The following is a 19,028-nucleotide window of genomic DNA, read 5'->3' as shown; positions in this document are numbered from 1 at the left end:
TTTTTATTGGTCTAGATTAAAATTTCAGTTGAACTTACCAATATTAAACTATCCTATCATTATCCCTCTACTTTTGGTTGTGCTGCTGGAACAATATTGGGGCCTAAGCCTTGATATGCCCTTTCCAAAGGTCAGTAAGAATGTGCTTCGCTCCTGCTGAAAAACCACTTGACCCTATAGGCTTACCTAGTTTCTCACTGTTGTTTAAGCTAACCATCCTCCGTTTTGAAATTTTACAATACAGAACCCAAGTTGTGTCTTGGTTTTTTTGGATTTATTGTGATCTATCACAGATCAGATACGTGCTTTGGATGACTTTCAATACTCCATAGTACAGGTCTCTGTGAAAGATGTTTATGAGTCTAGCAGGGTTGAACACTCACTGGTGTGTTAGTACTTGTCATACTGTGCCTTCTTCCAGTGCTGTTCTTGTTACCAGCAGCAGATCTCTTAAGTTTGCAGGAGCATTTACTTCTGATATCTCTTGCCAGACTCCTTGCAAGAACATACAAAAGGCAGTTGTGAGAGGACCAGATGGTTGCATCATGTGGTAGCTGTGGAAGCTACTGGGGAGAAGGGTGTATTCTCTAAAGATTGCTCTCCTGAACAAATCTTTATGCCTTGTGTCTGTGTTACAAATACAGACTAGTGAGAGGCCATCTCTGTTTTGCTTTTATCCTTGTTTCTGTATAGAAAAAAATAAATGCACTGTGTGCCAGCTGCTGTCTAAGTTGCTGTTGCAGAGCTTAAGGGTCCTGTAATATAGGAGTTAAGTTCAACAAAATCTCTCATTCCATCTCAGATGCAAATACGAAGTGTTCAGAAAGAAAATCTGTGTTTGGCTTGCTCATCTTCTGTGTGGCCAGCTATTAAATCACCATGTACCCTGAGAAATGTCAGAACCAGGTCCATCCTGGACTGACTTTCTTTTGGAATATAGAGTTTCTTACACATAAAGGTATAATATCCTGGACACAAACACTGGAAAAATGTGTGAGTGCCTCTTGAATTGCTCCAGGATTGGTGTCCTGTTGTCTTCCTCTGTATCCCAGAAAAAAATTGAAAGCTTTCTTACAATTTTAGTCCATTTTCTTGTCACAGGTGTGAAAGAAATACTGAGCTCTTTGGCACTGAAACAGATTTATTCCATAGCTTTAGAGATATTTTCCTTCTAACAACAGATTTTAAGGTAATGCAATCAAATATTCTTTGAGAAATCAAACAAATAAAACACTGTGCTTCTTTTTAGCAGATATTGTAATTGAGTTAAGGAATCATGCTTCCTTTGGGTCTATTTCCAACTAAGCAATTTTGTACATGTAACACAGGGGCACATATAACAAATAGCATATGTAACATTGTATTTGGGTCTTTCAGGGATCAAGGAAGACAGTAGTTCTGCTTGTTTCCTTGAGGGCAGGTATCAGGGTCAAGAGCAGGAAATCTGCTAATCATGTAATTCTCAGGTAATGGATTTTAATGGGACTGGAGTACAGACAGGTACAGAACATGTGTTTCCAGAGGAAAGCTTTTGGAAAGTGCTGATAGAAAGGACCTTCTCCTAAGCAAAGAGATTTTTTTTTTTCCTGTAAGACTTCTCAAAGGGCACTGGTACTTGCCCTCGTGAAGCAGCATTAATTTTGGGCTGCTTAGTAGACTAGATTGCCATTGTTTACCTTCTGTGAAAATGAAAACCATACATGAGATTCTTACAGATTTGCTTTTCATTGTTTACTCTGGAAAGAATTAGTACTTTCTTACAGCATAGTAAAGACTTCAACAGCACGGCTGCATGAAGACCATCAAAGACCTTGTGGTTGCTGAGACACAGGAAAGTAAGGGCTTCTGAAGAGCAATTCAGTGAACTCAGACATGAAGCCAATGAGAGGAAAATATTGCTGAAAGGTTCTTGGGGACTTATAATCCTAAGTGACACTTCAGTTCCTACCTCCCATCTTCCTTAAGACTTGTCTGCTCTTACAGGAACAAGTATATACTTAAAGGTTGCTGTTTGCTTTGCATGTATCTAGTGTATCCGCTGTTCACTTTTTAACCTTGCTGTCCTTAGAAAATTTTTAGCTGGTCCTGTTTGGGAGAAGTGGCTTTTCCTCTCTAAATGGAATTGCAGACAAGTGGGAAATCCATGCTTCAGTCTATACAGTGGATATTTTTGGATTGAGCATTTTGACTGTGGTCAGTAGGTTGTGAACTCTTCATTCCAGAAAAAAATGTAAATCAAGACCATCTTACTATTGTTTCTGACCTCTTTGTAGTGATTAGTCTGATGGCAAGTCCTAATGTTTGCTTATCTTAATGGACCTCTGCAGTAATAATACACACAATGTTCATAATCTGAAAAGAACATTGTACCTCCTCAGTGCTTCCACTGTTTTGGTGGTTTTGCTCTAGTGTAAACTGTCCAGAACTAGATTCTTTGTTGAATGGTATTCTGCAGATTTCTGCTCCAACCTGTTTTTCCTGCATGCATATATATGTGTATACATGCACATTGGCCTGGATTGGATGGTCTACTTGCTTTTGTGATGACCTCTGAATGTTTGATTGGTTGAATACCTTCCTGACAATGTAAACTTTGTATTCCCCTGGAATCTCTTATCTATATAGTGCTTTCTGAGCTTTCTGCTATGTAATATAGAACAGGGATCTGAAGTAATACATGGTGCTTAGTGAAAAAGTGGGCAGTTTTCTTATACTTGAAGGTAACAAGACTTGCACATCCAAAACAAAGACCAGCTAGCACCTTTCCCCATGCTGGGCAGATAAATGCTGAAGGAGAACCATCCACCTAGAAATCTATAAGCAGTGCAAGCTGTCTTTTGAAGCAGTGATACCAGGTAGCCACACTGATAGGAACTGAAGCAAAACATGAATGCTAAGAGCAATGAGAAGCATGCAGTTCAGTACTTCAGACACCCAGGGCTGTATGTCAATATTTAATCCAGTCTACTATAATCATGGTTCCACAGCAGCTTTCTAAACACTGGTGTAAGTCCTGTGCTGTTGGGAAGAGAAAACTAGCCTACAAATGATTTCATACATGGAAAGTTTCTGTAAAACAGGTGCTTCAACTTAAAGGAAAAGCTTTTCTTTAGCTACATCTTGCCTCAAGAGCTCAGACCTTCTTAAGACAGCCTTTCAATGGTTGTATGTTGATTCTAGTAATTCTAAACACAATGGTAAGAGCTGCCCTTTTTCAATCTGGGTTCCCTAGAATACTTTCTATAATTTAAGGGCTTAATCTTTGCAAAATTTCTGTGTCATGGTACAGTTTTCATGATAAATTTCATTTACTTAATTTTGTAGTCTCCAAGATTATTACATATGTGATAGATTTAATAGCCTCTCCTCTCCCACCCTGGCTTCCCCTCAAATGTTCCTGCTGTTGTGATCTAAAACTTGAAACTGTTGAGGCTGCAGTAACAGCGTCTTGCTCAAGACCCTTGAGTATCTGGGATGCTTTTTTTTCCAGTGAGAATGGTATCTATTTGGGGAATGGCAGAGCTCAGTGTGCTGATGGTAATTTTTACTTTTTTTGTGGTGTTCTGGGCCAGATACTGTTTTAGACCAATGATGTTTTTCTTTCATCCTTCCTACTTAAAGGAGCTTGTTTTACACATAGCCGTGGAGACAGTGTTGTTGAGAAAGGTAAATGTCTTAAAAAAGCAAACCAAAAAAACCTTATCAACCTGCCAGTGTTTGAGGTGTATACAGAAAAATGCTACACAGGATCTATTATTGAACATACTTTTCATGTTGGATTGAGAGATAAATTTAACACTGCTACATTTTTTGTGTGGAAAGAGCTGGCTTTGTAGACTTCTATCATAAACCTCATCCACACTGAATACATGATGGTGCATTAAAGCTTCTTTAAGAGATTCATTTACTAGCTGTTTCATTGGCTATGGATTTGTATGTTTATATTACTGGTCTGTTGTCTTTGTTCATGTCACTTTGCCCAGTCTTGGAGGTTCTGTGGCTGGGGAATAGTGCTCACTTCGCTGAGTGCTCCATGTCACCTTTAATAAAAGATGTTGTGCATGCTTCTCAGGTGTCTTCAGGGTAGATCTGGTTGGCACCTGACATGTCATATGCATTTAAGTGAATACAAGGGCAAATTTCAGTTAGGATATTCTTTCTTTGCTTTTTATCCCTTCTCACCTCAAGGTGAATAAATGTAAATAAGTAAAGGAGTACCAAAACAAATAAAGAAGGTACTGTTCTGCTTAATGTAGAACAGACATGTTAAAACTATATATTCAGCAGTCCTCAAGTACAACTACCATTGTTTAGATTAGCATACATCAAGAACGTAGGAGTAAGAAATAATTAAATAATAATGATAATAGTTACTTCTTGCTTTTTGATAAATTAATTTTTTTAAAGAGCACAAAATATCTTTACAAAGTAATCTGAGCTACTAGAGGGGTAGATTATGGCCTAGGATTAACTATTCTTTCTGAGTAGTTGAATTTATTTAAGCAGCACAAGGTAATGAAATGTTTTCCAAAAAATATACAAACAGTATGATTATGAATATAATACAAAAGGGTGGTTTATAACATGCTAAAATAACAGATCTTTGATAAGAGCATTTGCCTTAAATGTCATATGTGGTAAGTCTGCTCTTCATTTTAAATGAATGGAAAAGGAAAGTGTAACACTTTTCTACAGAATCTCCTAGTGATTCTGTTACACGAAACCTGGAGAGGTTAAGGAATACATTGCATATTTATTTGTAATAAAAACACTGAACTATATTTTCAGTGTGGGTCTGAGCTCAATCTCTAAAAGAACTGAGTTGAACAGATAAAGGTAGTCACATGAGTGGTCATATATTTTATAACTTAAGCTGAAATATTTTCAAGGCAATGACAGTGTTATGTCTTTTCACTGGAGGTTGCTTAAGCTAATAGCCTGACTCTGGTGACTGGTGGAAGGGTATAAAAGGTGGTGGTTGTGATGACAACAAAATAGGGCAATACATATATATGTCCTTTTCTCAAGGTGCTCTGGTAGGCTGATGGATAACAGTATACTGACTACCAAACTAGGATTCTCCGAGGAGACCATCCTATGCTAGTCTAGACTACCCAGAGTCAGGTGGTATATCTTTATTTAATAGTTTGTTACGTTTTTTTCTGCTGTGTTTTGTCAGTAGTCCTTTGTCCCAAAACAAAACCAAAAAGTTGCCTGTGAATTTTGGAAGAGGAATCTTCTTTACCATGGGAAAGCACTTTCTGCATGCTTTTTGATGTCGCTTTGGATTAGAAAAGCAATGTATTGTTCCCCCTTAACCTTGGTCAGGAGTTTGTTGTATATTCTCTTATGCTATTTTTTGGAAGGATAGTTCTGTTACTTTATTTGAAAACGTATAAAGGAAAACAAAGCCAAAGAGTGCATTTTGGTTCTTTGTGTCTTTAAGAAGCATTGAGATCGATCAACTATGTTTGTGTGAAGTATCTTGAAGCATGTAGTGAACTGTAGAGATATTCAGTCCATTTGACTGAAGCAACGATATTTTACATAACTTCAGTATCCTGACTTTATTCAGTGAGTTAATGATGATGTCAAATAGCTACCCACACATCCCAAGCTGGTTAGAGCTATCTCAAAAATAAACTGAACAAGGAACAAAAATGATCGCTGCTTATCTTTTTATGTAAATAATACCAGTTTGAAACAGATAATGTTCAGGATATGTTTCTTAAAACACTTAGACATATTTGCAGCAAATATCACTTCCAGAACTTAATACAGAAGTGTTAAAAAGTGTTTTCACACGTGTACTTTTATAGTATAGGTTGTTCTTTGGAAGGGAACTGAATGAGGGGGATCAGTCAGAATATCTGAACACAAGAGTAGACAATGTAAGATACTGCTATGTACTGTGGATCTGGATTTCAGAACTAAATTGGTAAAATCCATAAAATTTCACTGTTCTTAGCAGTATAATGAAGTTGTAACTGGTTAACTTATTTTTGAGACAACCTACATGATCTTTCACACCTAAACATTTAATTAAATTAACGGCACTAGAAGCACAGTAATGTAGCTCAAGGACAATAGTTGAAAATAATGATCTGCTTTTAGATCATCAGACAATATATCAGTCTTATTTTGTTAACTGCAGAATGATTCCATAATCTTCTGTGGGACAAATCCATGTTCATCGGAGTCAATCATACATGAAGTCCTGTCTGCTTGTACTTCTGATAATTTAAATTCTCAATCTTGGAGTGTATAAGGAAGAGCAGCACACTGTAAAGGGCTTACTGTTTTCCTTAATAGGATAATTTCTGTGATTTCATATGCAGAAAAAGCTAGTGCAAAGCAAAAGTCTTGAAACCAATTTGTTAGAAGATTTAGAAGTTGCAAGAGCCATGTTCTCTTTAACTGAGAGTCCTGAAGACACTTTAAAATGAAGTTTAATTTAGCTGTTGCCAATATCTTATACAATCATATTCAAATTTTCTGTTCAATTAGCACACTAGAAAATAGTAAGCTTACCTTGAAGAAGGGGGTACTAGGTACATTTGGTCTGCAGGCCCCAGTTTTAGGTAAGTTGAAAATGAAATGAACCATTGAGTTAGAAGTTAGACCTTGTTCAGTAGGCTAAGGATAAACCTAATTTTGGCAGGGAAAAGTAAACTCTCTCAAGGGTTAAGGAGAACTGAATGTCAACTAGGTTTTCAAATGTCTGACTAAATTCATGGTCCTCAGCAGACGCTGTTGAAATCTCAACTGGTAAGTTGCACATTCACATCTTACTGACTTTGTTTGCCTGCCAACTGTTACGGGATAGTTCATTCATCTGTATATTGAATGAATTCTGTATTTCTTGTTGCCTTGTTCTTATGGATCTGTGCCACATAGCATGTTGATCCTTCTAATAATCTGTTGTGATTTATGGCTTCCTCACTTGTGGACTGTCTTTAATCCCTACTTTTTTTTCTTATGTGTTCTCTAGGACTTCCTTTACTTCTCCTCAGCCAAGTCTTTACTATGTTTCCTTTTACTTGTTCTTCACTTCTTATGATGATGGTCCCAGGTTTGACTGTGCTTTCTTCTTCAAACTTGGCAACTACTGTATTCATCTGTTTTGATCCTGTACTGCTCCAACTTCACCAATTCAGTTTGCACCCTGCTTGGTTTATTAAGCACTGTGAATAATAACTTATTTTCGTTCCCTTTGATCTTCCTTGTACATAATGAAGCTAGTTCTCAGAGCTGTGGAAAAACATCAGACTTCTGTGAAATTCTTACCCAGCCTCCACTCTCAAGTTTATTTTGCACCTCCTACTTTGTCACGGTCTCTTAAGCTTAATGACAAGTCCAAAACTAAGCCACTTTGCTTTCATTTTGTCCAGTTAATAGATTCTCCTGTGTTCTTGTGCTAGTCTCTCATATGATCTTTCATAGATCCTGTCAACACTTTCCCTTTCTGTCTTTCTGTACTGCTTGTTAGGTTTTACATTCCAGGAAAATAAAAGGTGGACACTTCTACCTAATTATTCAGATCAAATCCTCATAGTTCTCCAGTTCTGGCTGTTTCACCAGCTTCCTTGTTGAAGTATACATTCATTGTTTTGCTTTCCTGCATAACTCTTCCTGTCTTAATGCTTTTGTTAGACCAGACTTTTTGGTTCTTAAATCATTTTTATCTTAAGTATATTTTGCATGATGTGCAGGGGGGAATGAAATAAGCTGGTAGCTGACTCTGTGTGTTCCCTTCATGTAGGTGATCTCAAGTCTTAAATGTTGTGGCAGTTAAAACTGCCTACTAATTTATTCAGCCTGTTGAATTCTGTCTTAATAGACATGCAGTGGAAGGCTTGTTGGTTCAAACTTTGAAATAACAAACACATTGTTACCTTCTTAAGTATCTTAAGTCATAATTGTTTGGCTGTGCTACCAAACATTTACTGCTTGCAGCTGTAACTCAAAATTGACTCTTTCTTCTGCCAGAGTGCATAGCTCTGAGGTGTGTCAAAATCCTACCCTTTCAGAAGAAGGGCAGAAATAGATTCTTAATCATTGCACTGTTACTGTCTTTCTGGTACTTTTGTAACACTTTTTAGGTCCTGTAATTGTTTTCTTCTTATTTTTGCTGGCAGGTATGTGTCTCAGGCTTCCAAGCAAACTAACTTCCAGAATTATATTTGTTACTTTTCAAGTGCACCATCTTACAATTTTCAGTATGATATTTGGAGTAGTTAATGACAACGTTGTCTTTTTGTGTAGTGATAACACCATTGTCAAGGCAACCCATCCCTCAGTTCTCTTGCAAACGCTTCCATGACCTGCTGCTTTGATACTTAGGCATAGAGTTAAAATGAATCTATTTATCCTCCCAGCCTTTTTGAGAGTTTGCTATTAACAAGATATTTCTAGAGATTAACAGTTTTCTGGTGATACTTGGGGAATAATGTAATTCTGAAGAGGCTGCTGGTCATGAAATAATAGAATTACTGTCTTCCACTATACTTAATGTTGACCACTTCTTCTATGTCTTTGGATTTCAGTATTTTTGAGATACAACTTTGTAATTCTAACTTGGAAATTCCTTCATAAATACTAAATGCTTTGCAAAATAGTGTGTATAAGAGTTTGAAACATTTTATGGTTTTCAAAACACTCTAAACAGAGTTAGAATGTATCTGACTTTCAATGAAACAAGTCTCCTGGATTTGTTGTATTTGTGTAAGAGGCAATGTCATATTCAACACCTAAAAATGGAAATAAGCTATAATAAACTAACATGGCCAAGTTTGTTGTCTCTGGGATAGCATTTTTAACAAAAGAAAATATCAGAGAACTTAAAAGTAGGTTTTTTTTGAGCAGGGCACTGTGATTGGAGTTGGTACTGAATGTGGCATGTGTTGGAAGGCCTGAACATGTCAGGTGCACCATAGAGGTATTAATGAAACAAAGCATATAACCTGAAAAGTTTCTCATTATTAATTTACAAAAGCATCTCTACTGTCTTCCGTCCTGTTTCCTGGATATAACATCCAGTTCTGTAAAATTCTGGTATAGATTAGGCTTCTTCCACTACCATATAGTGAATGTTCAGACTGTCATCTTTTTTGAAAATATGAATGAAATAAGTTCTGGAAATAACTGTAGCTATCACTAACAGGTAGCTCTTAAAGGGCCTGTGATAAGTGTGTGCAACTAAGAGGAGGTTATTTGAACTACACATTGTCTCATAAAATTTAAGGGTATTCAATACAAGTATGAAACTTAAAATTTAAAATTGATGGAGGCAGGATTTGTTGGTTTGGTTTTGTTTTGTTGGTTTGTTGTGGGTGGTTTTTTTTTTTTCCAAATGTTTTCCACAAGTGATGTTGCTGGTATGTCTGTAAGGCTGTTGTAGATGAAACCAATAATTCACTATGTGCCTGTCTACTTCCTGGGCAAAAACAACCAGGGAACAATCAAGTGTAGTTGCTCATAGGCAGGTGGAGTATCATTGCTCATATGCCTTATGTATCTTGAGATTTAATGTCTAGCATAATGTAACATAGGCTGAGACAGAATATTGGGGGGGAAATAGTTGAAAAGACTTTGGGCCTTTTTTTCCTTGGGGGTAGGGGGGAAGCCTCTGTGCCCATCTTCATTTCCTTCAGAAAGCAGTACTTTTAATGCTGTAACCCTGTCTTTTCTTCTTCTAAAAAAAAAAAAAAAGCACTGTTTTGAAAGTAGAAAGGTCATTCTGTGATGTTCTGTGCCTTGACCAGTAAGTTTTCAACAATATTACTATCCTGTTTCTATTCTAGCAAGCTGTGTACTTGTATATAATTTTTCATGTGTAAGGACTGGTAAATAAACTACATACTCATTTCATTGAGAAACACTGATAAACTCTTCTTCTTTTTCCTGCCCAGTATGATGAATTGGTTCCTGCATCTCTGACAACCAAATATGGAGGGTTTTATATCAACACTGGTACACTGCAGTTCCGCCAGGCATCTGACACAGAGGATGAAGACTTTGCAGAAGACAAAAAGCATAGGCCACCTAAAGTGAGTGATCTTAGTTATGGTTTTTATACAGAACTTAGTTAGGTGGACGTTGAGAAATACTTGATACACTTAGAATGTCTCAGATGAAGAGGCTGAAAGCAGAATGATGCACAGTATTGTTTCACTGCATTATCTGTTTTGTGGCTCGTGTACTAATATTCTTGAAATAGCTCGGGATGTCCACAGGCTGTTCAATCTTGTAAAATTAACCATCTGTTTAGGCAAGCTAACAATATGTGTCCATTTGTCATGAAGTCAAAGATGATTCTGTAACTTTATAAGAATTTTATTATATGAGATGAGAACTTAAATTCTCCAACTCTGCTTTTATGATTTTGCACCAAGCTTGCATGATTTGAAATTGTTCCTAGTATTCAGAATAACACTTAAAATATCTGTTAAATAAACTCAGTGTGTAAGAATAGCTATATTAAAATCTATGTATACAGTCTTTCCCAAATGGTATGCTGTTCTGTGTACTTGGACAAGTTATGATCAATGCAAACATAATTGCTTGCATGTGATACTGACAAGTTCTATGCCATTCCAAGAACTTCTTGCTTTCTGATGACCTTTCCTGCTCTGTAATACTTTAAATTTAAACATAATTTTAAGGTTCTTGTATTGTATCTGGGATGGAGTTAACTTTCTTCATAGCAGCCCTTAATGGTGCTATGATTTGGATTTGTGACTAAAATAGTGTTGATAACACACCAAAGCTTTGTCTGCTGCTGAATAATGTTTGCACAGTGTGAAGGCTTTCTTTATCCCTGTGCTGCACCAGCAGATAAGCTAGGGATCAGCATGAACTTGGGAGGGAAGACATCTGATCTGAATGGGCCAAAAAGATACTTCATACTATGTAACTTTATACTCAGCAGTGAAACTGTGGTAGCAGAAGGAGGTGGTGGGATTCAGTCTTCCAAGGCAGCCATTGCTTATTCTGGCTGGACATCAGTCTGTGTGTGCGCCTTAAAGTATTTTTCTTGTGGAAAACTTTGAATTCAGTAACTGTTTAATGATTGAGACTTGTCAGTAACTGCAATTGCTGCTAGGAATCCAGTGGTACTCTTTGCCTTTATGCACATTGAGGTATTTCATTCTGGCTTTGAATTGGAAAATGTAAGGAAAACTAAATGTTTCTTGCCGTAGAAGTCTTCTAGGGTAAGAGAATAATTTTCCTTTATTTGATCTCTTCGTCTAGATAGCAAAGTTAAAAGAAAGTGAAGATCGTGGAATGAAGAAGCGCAAGAGGAAAGATGAAGGCACAGAAAAGGAGAAGAAGCCTCGGAAAATGAAAGTTCCTAAGCAGTTGGGGTAGGTTTTTTCTTTAGATGAACCCTCAAAATGTATGTGAGGCTTGGTTTCAAGATTGTGTGCCATAGTAAGATTATCACAGCTGTTTAGAATGTTGTATCTTTAAACTATAATACAAATAGATTTGGGGTTTAGAATTTGTGAGGGGTTTTGCATAAATAAATCCTACAAACTAATTATTTTTGTCCTCCAAAATTTTGAACAAGGAATAATAAGGAATGACAAATTACAGAAAGAAATTTTGATTCTGTGATGAATAGCATTATCCATCATTGTTCTACCTAGTCTTACATAGCACTAAGAATTACATCTTCTAATGAAAAATAATTTTCTTCCTATCACTTGGTTTCTCATCTGAAAAACTATAAGCATAGCTTAATTATTCTACATGTTTCTTACTAACTTTGTGTGTGCTTTCCTGAGTTCTGAGTCTAGCACAGAAGGATTAAGGTGGTAGGTTTTATAATTGGCTTCTAGAAAACTGTCACTGGGTGAAAGTTGTGTTATGAATATTTGAGTAGGTATTGAAAATATATTGATAGTATTTTTCATCCAGGTGATGAATTGGCAGAAAAATCCATGTAGATGTCGAGCCTGAATTCAAAATTCTTAGCAGTGAAGAGAATTTTTTAATGTACACAGTGTGCTTAAACTTAAAACAACCTGCCACCATTCAGCAGTCTGAAAGGCAAGATTTTTAGTAGCATAGACCAGCTATGAGTTTGACAACTGTGCTACCTTCTCCATAAATACATTGAGAAGTCAAATGTAAATAACCTTTGCCTTAATGTGTACAAAACTTAACATGGAGAGAATGAAGTCACATGAACAGCAAAGGTTTATGGTAGTTGATAGCATAGTCTGAAGATGGAAGCACAAACTACTTGCTTCTTCCCCCTGATAATTTTTTAATTGTACTAAACTCCCAGATTTTCCTTAAAGGTTACTAAGGCCTCAAAAGTCATATGCATTCTAATGAAGGATTTCTTTTCTCTACAGAGTAATGGCCTTAAATTCACACAAGTCTGAAAAAAAGAAAAAGAAATTGTATAAAGACTCACTCTCTCTGGCTGCCATGATCCGTAAATTTCAAAAGGAGAAGGAAGCCATGAGGAAGAAGGAATCTAGTCCAAAACCTCCAGTGACTGTTGCAACCTCTACCCCTAGTAAAATTCCTTCTTCCTCTCTCAGTGCAGGAAATGATATCTCTGACTTGAACCTTAGGATCAATGATCCTGTCCTCTCCATTTTTGGTAGCACAAATGAAGGTGAGCTCCTGCAAGAAGCTGAAAGTGCCCTGGAGATGCTGGGAGACATTGACTTTGACAAGTTGCTTGATGGCACTTCTGATGGCAGCCCGGTATCTGAGCTGTCAGGAGAAAATGGCAATGTCACTCAGGCAACCTACACCTCTCAGGTCATGACACCCAAGCAGGTGCCTGCCCTCCCAGAAGGTCTGCCTATGCTACTTGAAAAGCGCATTGGAGACCTTCGAACAGTAAGTATGAATTCACTGGTAAGGGATTGCAATCAAGAATCTGAGAGAACGAGGAAGAACAATTAAGGCCTAAGTTGTCATCCTTGAATTGCAGGCTGAAACTCTAACAAATGGTAGAATTGATCGTAGTGTCAGTCTTAATGGCTGTATTGTACTCAGATGAAAATGGACACAGAGATAATGCAGGTCAGTTGTTAAAGCAGTGTTTGTTTCATTGTGGAGACAAGGTTTTCTAAATCTGCTGTGTACAATAACTTGTAGGGTTTGTTTGGGTTTTTCCATAATGGAAATATTAGTGTTACTCTAAGTTGAATTATTAGTTTGTGAAATGGATGGGTGTTTTCTTACTTTGGAGGAGGAAACCTGAAATTTGACTGCAGCTTACAAATCAATGTCTTGAATTTTTGTCTTTAACATAAATGCTAACTTGCCAGTTTAAAAAAAAAAAAAAAAAAAGGCAAAACCCCACCAGAAACCATCACCCAACTACAAAAGAAAACCCCAAACACAAAACTGAATATTTTTCTTTGGAAGGTTAGTATGGAGTCCAAACTCATCAAAAATATTAATGAAAAGTTTTAAATCCACAGGTTACAAACATCAAAACAGCTTACTGAAAGGGATCAGAGCTACTAAGATGTTACATGCCCCTTGTTTCAGTTGTGGATGTTAACTTAAGCTGAGAATAAATTTGTTTGGTTGTCCAGATTCTGATATTAAAGCTTTTCCTTACTTGAAATACAGTGCAACTTTTCTTTACTCAGAGTAAGTTTTGAAAAAGCATTTCAAGTTGCTACCTTTTTGGAAAAAAGCTTAATTTAAATAGTAGCAGAGTTTGCTTTGCTACAGGTTAGGGTAATGATAAAACATAATGTTTCTTACCTGTATGTAAATGTCTTAGTGTTCTTAGTGTTTTTTTTAATATGCTAATCTAAATACAGCCAAGAGGTTAATATTTACTAAAGTGAGAGATACGATCTTGTCTGCCTTTGAATATTCAGGTTAATTTTGCTATGAATCAACAATAAGCTTCTAGCAAAACTGCAGAATGACTACATTAGGCCAAAAGTCAGGAAGTGTTAGTGTCCTGCCCCAAATTCATGCTGCTCTACTGGATAACAAGCCCCACCCAGCTGGAAGAAAGCTTTTAATTCATGGCTCTTGGAAAACCTAACTCTTCTATCTTCTGCTTTTGATGTTTTCTGGAAGTTTGATGCTGTCTGAGCAGAGCAAGTCTACCCGTATACTTGGGGAAAGCTAGACTGTGTGTTGACTTTGAAGACTGCAATTTCCTTGACTTCTGCAAATTGCAATCAACTGACACATTATCAGTGGGGAAAGCATCTTCTAAAAATCAGGAAAAAAGAAATGGGTCTTGTCACATGCTTACCAGGCTCACAGCTTTAGTGCTCTTTAGTGCAAAGAACACTAAGAAATTTATAAAGCTGTAGGAAAAAGGCTATGTTCCATGAATGGAGTATGATATATCTAGATTAAAAAATATATATGTTTAGAAAGCCATTGACTAAATACAATAAAAACTTCTTGACTTCCTTTTGTAGATTAATGTCTTCTAGTTCCTTAAGTGAGCAATTCTGAACTACCATGACAGAAGACAATATTATACACAAGTGGGAAAGTAATAAAATGGCTTTTTTCTGTTGTGAAGGTGACTGTCAAGATAATCTGTTGAAAAAAAGCCCCACAGTTCAGTGATGGCGATGCAGTTTTTGAATCTGCCAATATCGTTCTCTTTTTAAAAGCCAGCAACACTATACAATATGACAATATAATGCTGAAATATCCTTTTAAGGTCTACCAGGGTCTGAAATGTCAAAGCATGGCTTTCCTTCCACTTTATATAAACCGGAAGATGATGATGATGATCCTTGTGTTAATTATGCTTGCAGATACTGGATTTAAGATTCTTTAAATTTGTCTTTTTGGTATCCTATCACTTGTAAACATCTATAACCTTTCTAATTTTTTTTTAGCAGGACAAATGCTTCAGTATTCTTAAACAGATAGTACCATCCCCTCAGCAGCTGAATTTACAGTAGAAGGTAGTGGGCAGAAGGCAGCCCTTACAGGAACTTAAACTCTGGTATCAATGTTTGACTGAAGAGGTAGAGCATTCAGACAATGGGCTACATTATGGTTTCTGATAGCTTATCAGACTCCTATTTTCCTGCGCAGTGTAGAGTTTACAATTTCAGAAAATACTTTTCTTTCAAACTTAGATGGGTCAGTTACAAAGAGCAAGAACAGTAAGTATTTCATAGTAATAAATTTTATCAAGTTTACACTTGCATTTGAGCTACCTGGTCTAGTGGAAGGTGTCCCTGCCCATGGCAAGGGGGGTTGGAACTAGATGTTCTTTAATAAGGTCCCTTCCAACCCAAACCATCCTGTGATTCTCCATTGTTACAAGTACCTAAAAATTTTAAAAGGCAGAATTAGAGGTTTTTCATTTATTTGAATATTCAGCCTTGTAGCATGTTGGCTGCCTCTAATGCTTGCCAGCCACTATGATACCACATTTATCTACTTTTCTGCATGCATATCCTTTTTCTAGCTCCTTTAAGTATTTGCTGTGTGGTCCGAGTGACAGAACATAAGATGACAGTAGGCCTCTAAAAATTGTGTTCTTTTTTTTTTCCTTGACTTCTGTAAATCTGCAGAGTGGATGACCATTAGGTCTTACTGATTTTTGTAGAAGGGTGAAGGGAATTGGCTTTCTCCTACAGGCTGTCATTGTTTGTAAAAATAAGAATCTAGGTGGTAAGAACAAAGATAGAGGGTTAAAAGGTAAAGACTTATAATAAAAGGGAAGTATGTATAAGAATAAGGCTGTCTTCCTCCCCAACACTCAGGAGGAAACCAGCCTTAAATATTAGAGATACAGTCTATGGTGAGAACATGGGACAACACCAGAAAAGAGGGATGAGGTACATAATCCCTTTGTAGAAACTGCAATGAAGAATTAAGATGGATTGAAGAAGGTGGGGAAGTTTTAACTGGGTGAGGCACATAAGAGGTAGAAAAGGAGTCTTTCATAAATTGAGAGTAGAAATGTGTTGATGCTCTTGCCTGTTTGATTTGTCAGGCAGGGCTCCTCTTTTTAAACCAAGCAGTTGTAGTAGACTGTTGCTGATGGTGAGGCAATGAAATGTCTCTACCATTTTCTTTCTTCATGGTTATTAAAAGATGAATGCCTTAATATCAGTGATCCAAGTAGATTCTAAATAGAATGTTTGTTTGCCCTAGAGCAAGGACTTTTTGAGTTAAGTGAGAAGCCAGTGCCCGAGCATTCACATACCAGTCAAGGAGTTGCATGCATACCATCTGAGACTTTAACTGCTAGGACTGCACTCACTTTGCAGGGAGTTACTCCAGGGAGCTGATGGGTGCACCTTTTGATTCCTCTCACACTCACAGTTGGGTACTTCTTCCTCAGGCTCAACCCTTCCCCAAAGCAGAATCTCTAGTCAAGGCCTTAAAAATAAAAAGTGTAGTTTATTTTCTCTATGGTGTACTAATTCAGACAGTTCAAACTGGGTGCCTCAGAGAGGGACCCCAAACACTAAAGTTCCTGGGCAATTACACCCTTACAATCTAAGTTCTCATCCCTCACACTATAGTCTGGTCCAATAGTAATATTCAGATCTGGGGTTATCCCTCTCATTGCGTACTTTTTCTCCTCTCTAGGCAGGTTCTTTCTCTTTTCTGTTTTTTAGGCTAGTGGTTACTATGTCTCCTTATCCTGGCTCAAAGGGGCTCTCTGGCTCTCTGAATCTTGTTATTCTTCCAATCACAGAATAGGTCAGCATTAAGCAAACTATGAGTTCTGCTTTATCATGATTGACTACTTTTAAGCAGCTAAACAAGGTCCTTAAAGCCTTTCAAAACATATTAACAGCCTCTATACATTGTATACATTCCTGTGCTATTGTAGCTTCACAGTCCTACCCCATTATTGGCCATGTGCTATTTGTCTTGTTCAGATGTAGTCCACAGGCTCATATAGCTCAGCTTTGCCCCCTTCCATAGCAGAGTATAGTAATAACAATCCTCACCCTTTTTTTTAACAGCTGAGTATAGTTTGGTTTTATTCCAAGTAATGCTGTTGTCTGGAAAATAAGAATGTGATAGAACTGTAAAAGTAAAGATACAAAGGTTATTGGGATAAAATGCTCTATGAACTTTTGGATACTCTTTATTGCTGTATTTTCAGGCTGCCAAGATGTTTGATGAAGAAGGCAGGAAGAAGTTTTTCACACAAGACATGAATAATATTCTGCTGGAGTAAGTGCTTATCTGTACAACCTTCCCTTTTTGGAAAGGGGGTGAAAGGAACAGTACAGAAGAGGAAATAATATTGAGGTTGTTCCAACAAAGCCCTTAAAAGTCAATGAAGGTAGATCAGTCTAAGCTAGTTATTAGCTAAAGAGATTTATATATGAATACAATTCTTGTCATGACTATCTGTCTGTCTTTATTCAGTGTAAAGTGTTTTGTAGTGCCCTGTGTCCTTGACTTCATGTGCAAAATTCAACAAAACTGCCATTATTTCTTCCTGTCTCCCACTTTCATAACTCAAAACGCCTTCAGCTTTCATGAAGGAAAATGCCAGCTCCTTCTACTCTGTAATCCTTCAACTAAGAGTTTAATATAGAAGGTTCTATGTTTGTGTTCTAAGAAGCAAAAAGTAATCTCTAAAAGTCTGTAGTAGTCAAAATTGTATCAAGATTGATGTGCAGTAGTGGGAGTAAATGAAATTTGAATGATTGTGTTCAGCATTGCTGGAGAAGTATGTATATGAATGGTTTCATGCCATTGATTAAGACTTCTTCCTTTTGTAAAAAAGCTTATCTGACCATGTCCCAAACTTCTATTTTTAGCATGCTATTTTCTAGATTCTATTTTGGCTGCTATTTTCTAGAATGTGTTATGAATACAAAGCTTCCTTAGGTTTTTGTTCAGTTGTCATCTTCATTTTAGAGTGCCTCACTGGTTGACTCTCTCTTGTTTATTTGTCAGTATTGAGCTACAGTTACAGGAGATAAATCCTGCCATCCGCAATGGAGTGTACTCTCACCTTGAGGCTTTTGTGCCATGCAATAAGGACACACTGATAAAGCGTCTGAAGAAGTTACACCTCAATGTTCAGGTAATGACAAGGGGATTAGCTCCAGCATGAGTCAATTATGTAACAGTGATGAGGACAGAATGCAGGAGAGTAGAGCAACAGACACACAGTCTCCAATAAAGCAAAAGATTTTGGATCAGTTGCTAGATCAGCTTAAAAGCTGCTTTTTTTCCTGTGTACCTGCTATTGTCACTACTTTAGGAACAAATATTTTAAGTATTTCAGACCCTTTGAGAATGAAGTGCTTTCATCTTGAAAGCTGGATACAGGGTAGGTCTTACAAATACTTTATATGTCACTTGCAGTTGCTTTTCTCTTAAAGAATATGTTTTCCTATTGAATAAAAAAAATTATCTGTCACCTGAAATATTTTGATCTGCTTTTTAGATGAAATCCAAGATTAAATATTTCAGAGAATCTGAGGATCATGAATGCAGAGATCTTGGCACTTGCTAAGAAAGCAAACACATTCATATGCTATTGCTAAGCAGTAAGACATAGTAGCACATAATCTTTTAGTTCTTCTCAATAAGCAGTTATGATGAAGAATGTAAAGTTAGAAGATGTAGGAAGATAAAACATGTAGGGAAGGATATAGTATGTTAATGTTTGGAGTTCTTAATATTTGGAGATAATTCTAAATACATAGCTCTTACCTTTTGAGGTACATAACTTAACATGTAATTATCTAATACATATATTTTGTTTATTACCTAGGATGTTTTTGTACCACAGAGTTTTTGGAGGCTTGATTAATTTGAATAATTATTTCAAGTGTTGAGATACTCACTAGTCAAGTCATCTTGCTTTTTCCCTGAGGCTTTCTTCCTTTCCCTATTTTGATTAAACAATGCTTTTTAATGAGATCACGACATAATGTTTTTGGATTTTCATTATGTTTCCTTCATGAGTTGTATGAGGAATTTCAAGTATATGCATTTCTATAATGCTGTTGCACCTGACAGGATTCAAGTGCTATGTAGGAAATGACTGATGCGGTCAATAGTACTGAGAA

The 19,028-nt window shown here is 36.8% G+C and overlaps 1 protein-coding gene across 1 annotated transcript in view; it reads left to right on the top strand.

The window, feature by feature from the left end:
- Positions 1-19,028, top strand: part of UBN2 (ubinuclein 2) — a 54,667-nt gene that overhangs the window by 10,581 nt on the left and 25,058 nt on the right. Inside the window, exons 4-8 of the mRNA XM_074902613.1 lie at positions 9,912-10,049; positions 11,254-11,366; positions 12,366-12,864; positions 17,099-17,169; positions 17,905-18,034. Coding sequence (XP_074758714.1) covers positions 9,912-10,049; positions 11,254-11,366; positions 12,366-12,864; positions 17,099-17,169; positions 17,905-18,034 — 951 coding nt within the window. The remainder of the gene's footprint in view (positions 1-9,911; positions 10,050-11,253; positions 11,367-12,365; positions 12,865-17,098; positions 17,170-17,904; positions 18,035-19,028) is intronic.

This window comes from Athene noctua, chromosome 3 (genome assembly GCF_965140245.1).
Source record: "Athene noctua chromosome 3, bAthNoc1.hap1.1, whole genome shotgun sequence".
NCBI lineage: Eukaryota > Metazoa > Chordata > Aves > Strigiformes > Strigidae > Athene > Athene noctua.
This window is presented reverse-complemented; position numbering and strand designations above follow the sequence as displayed.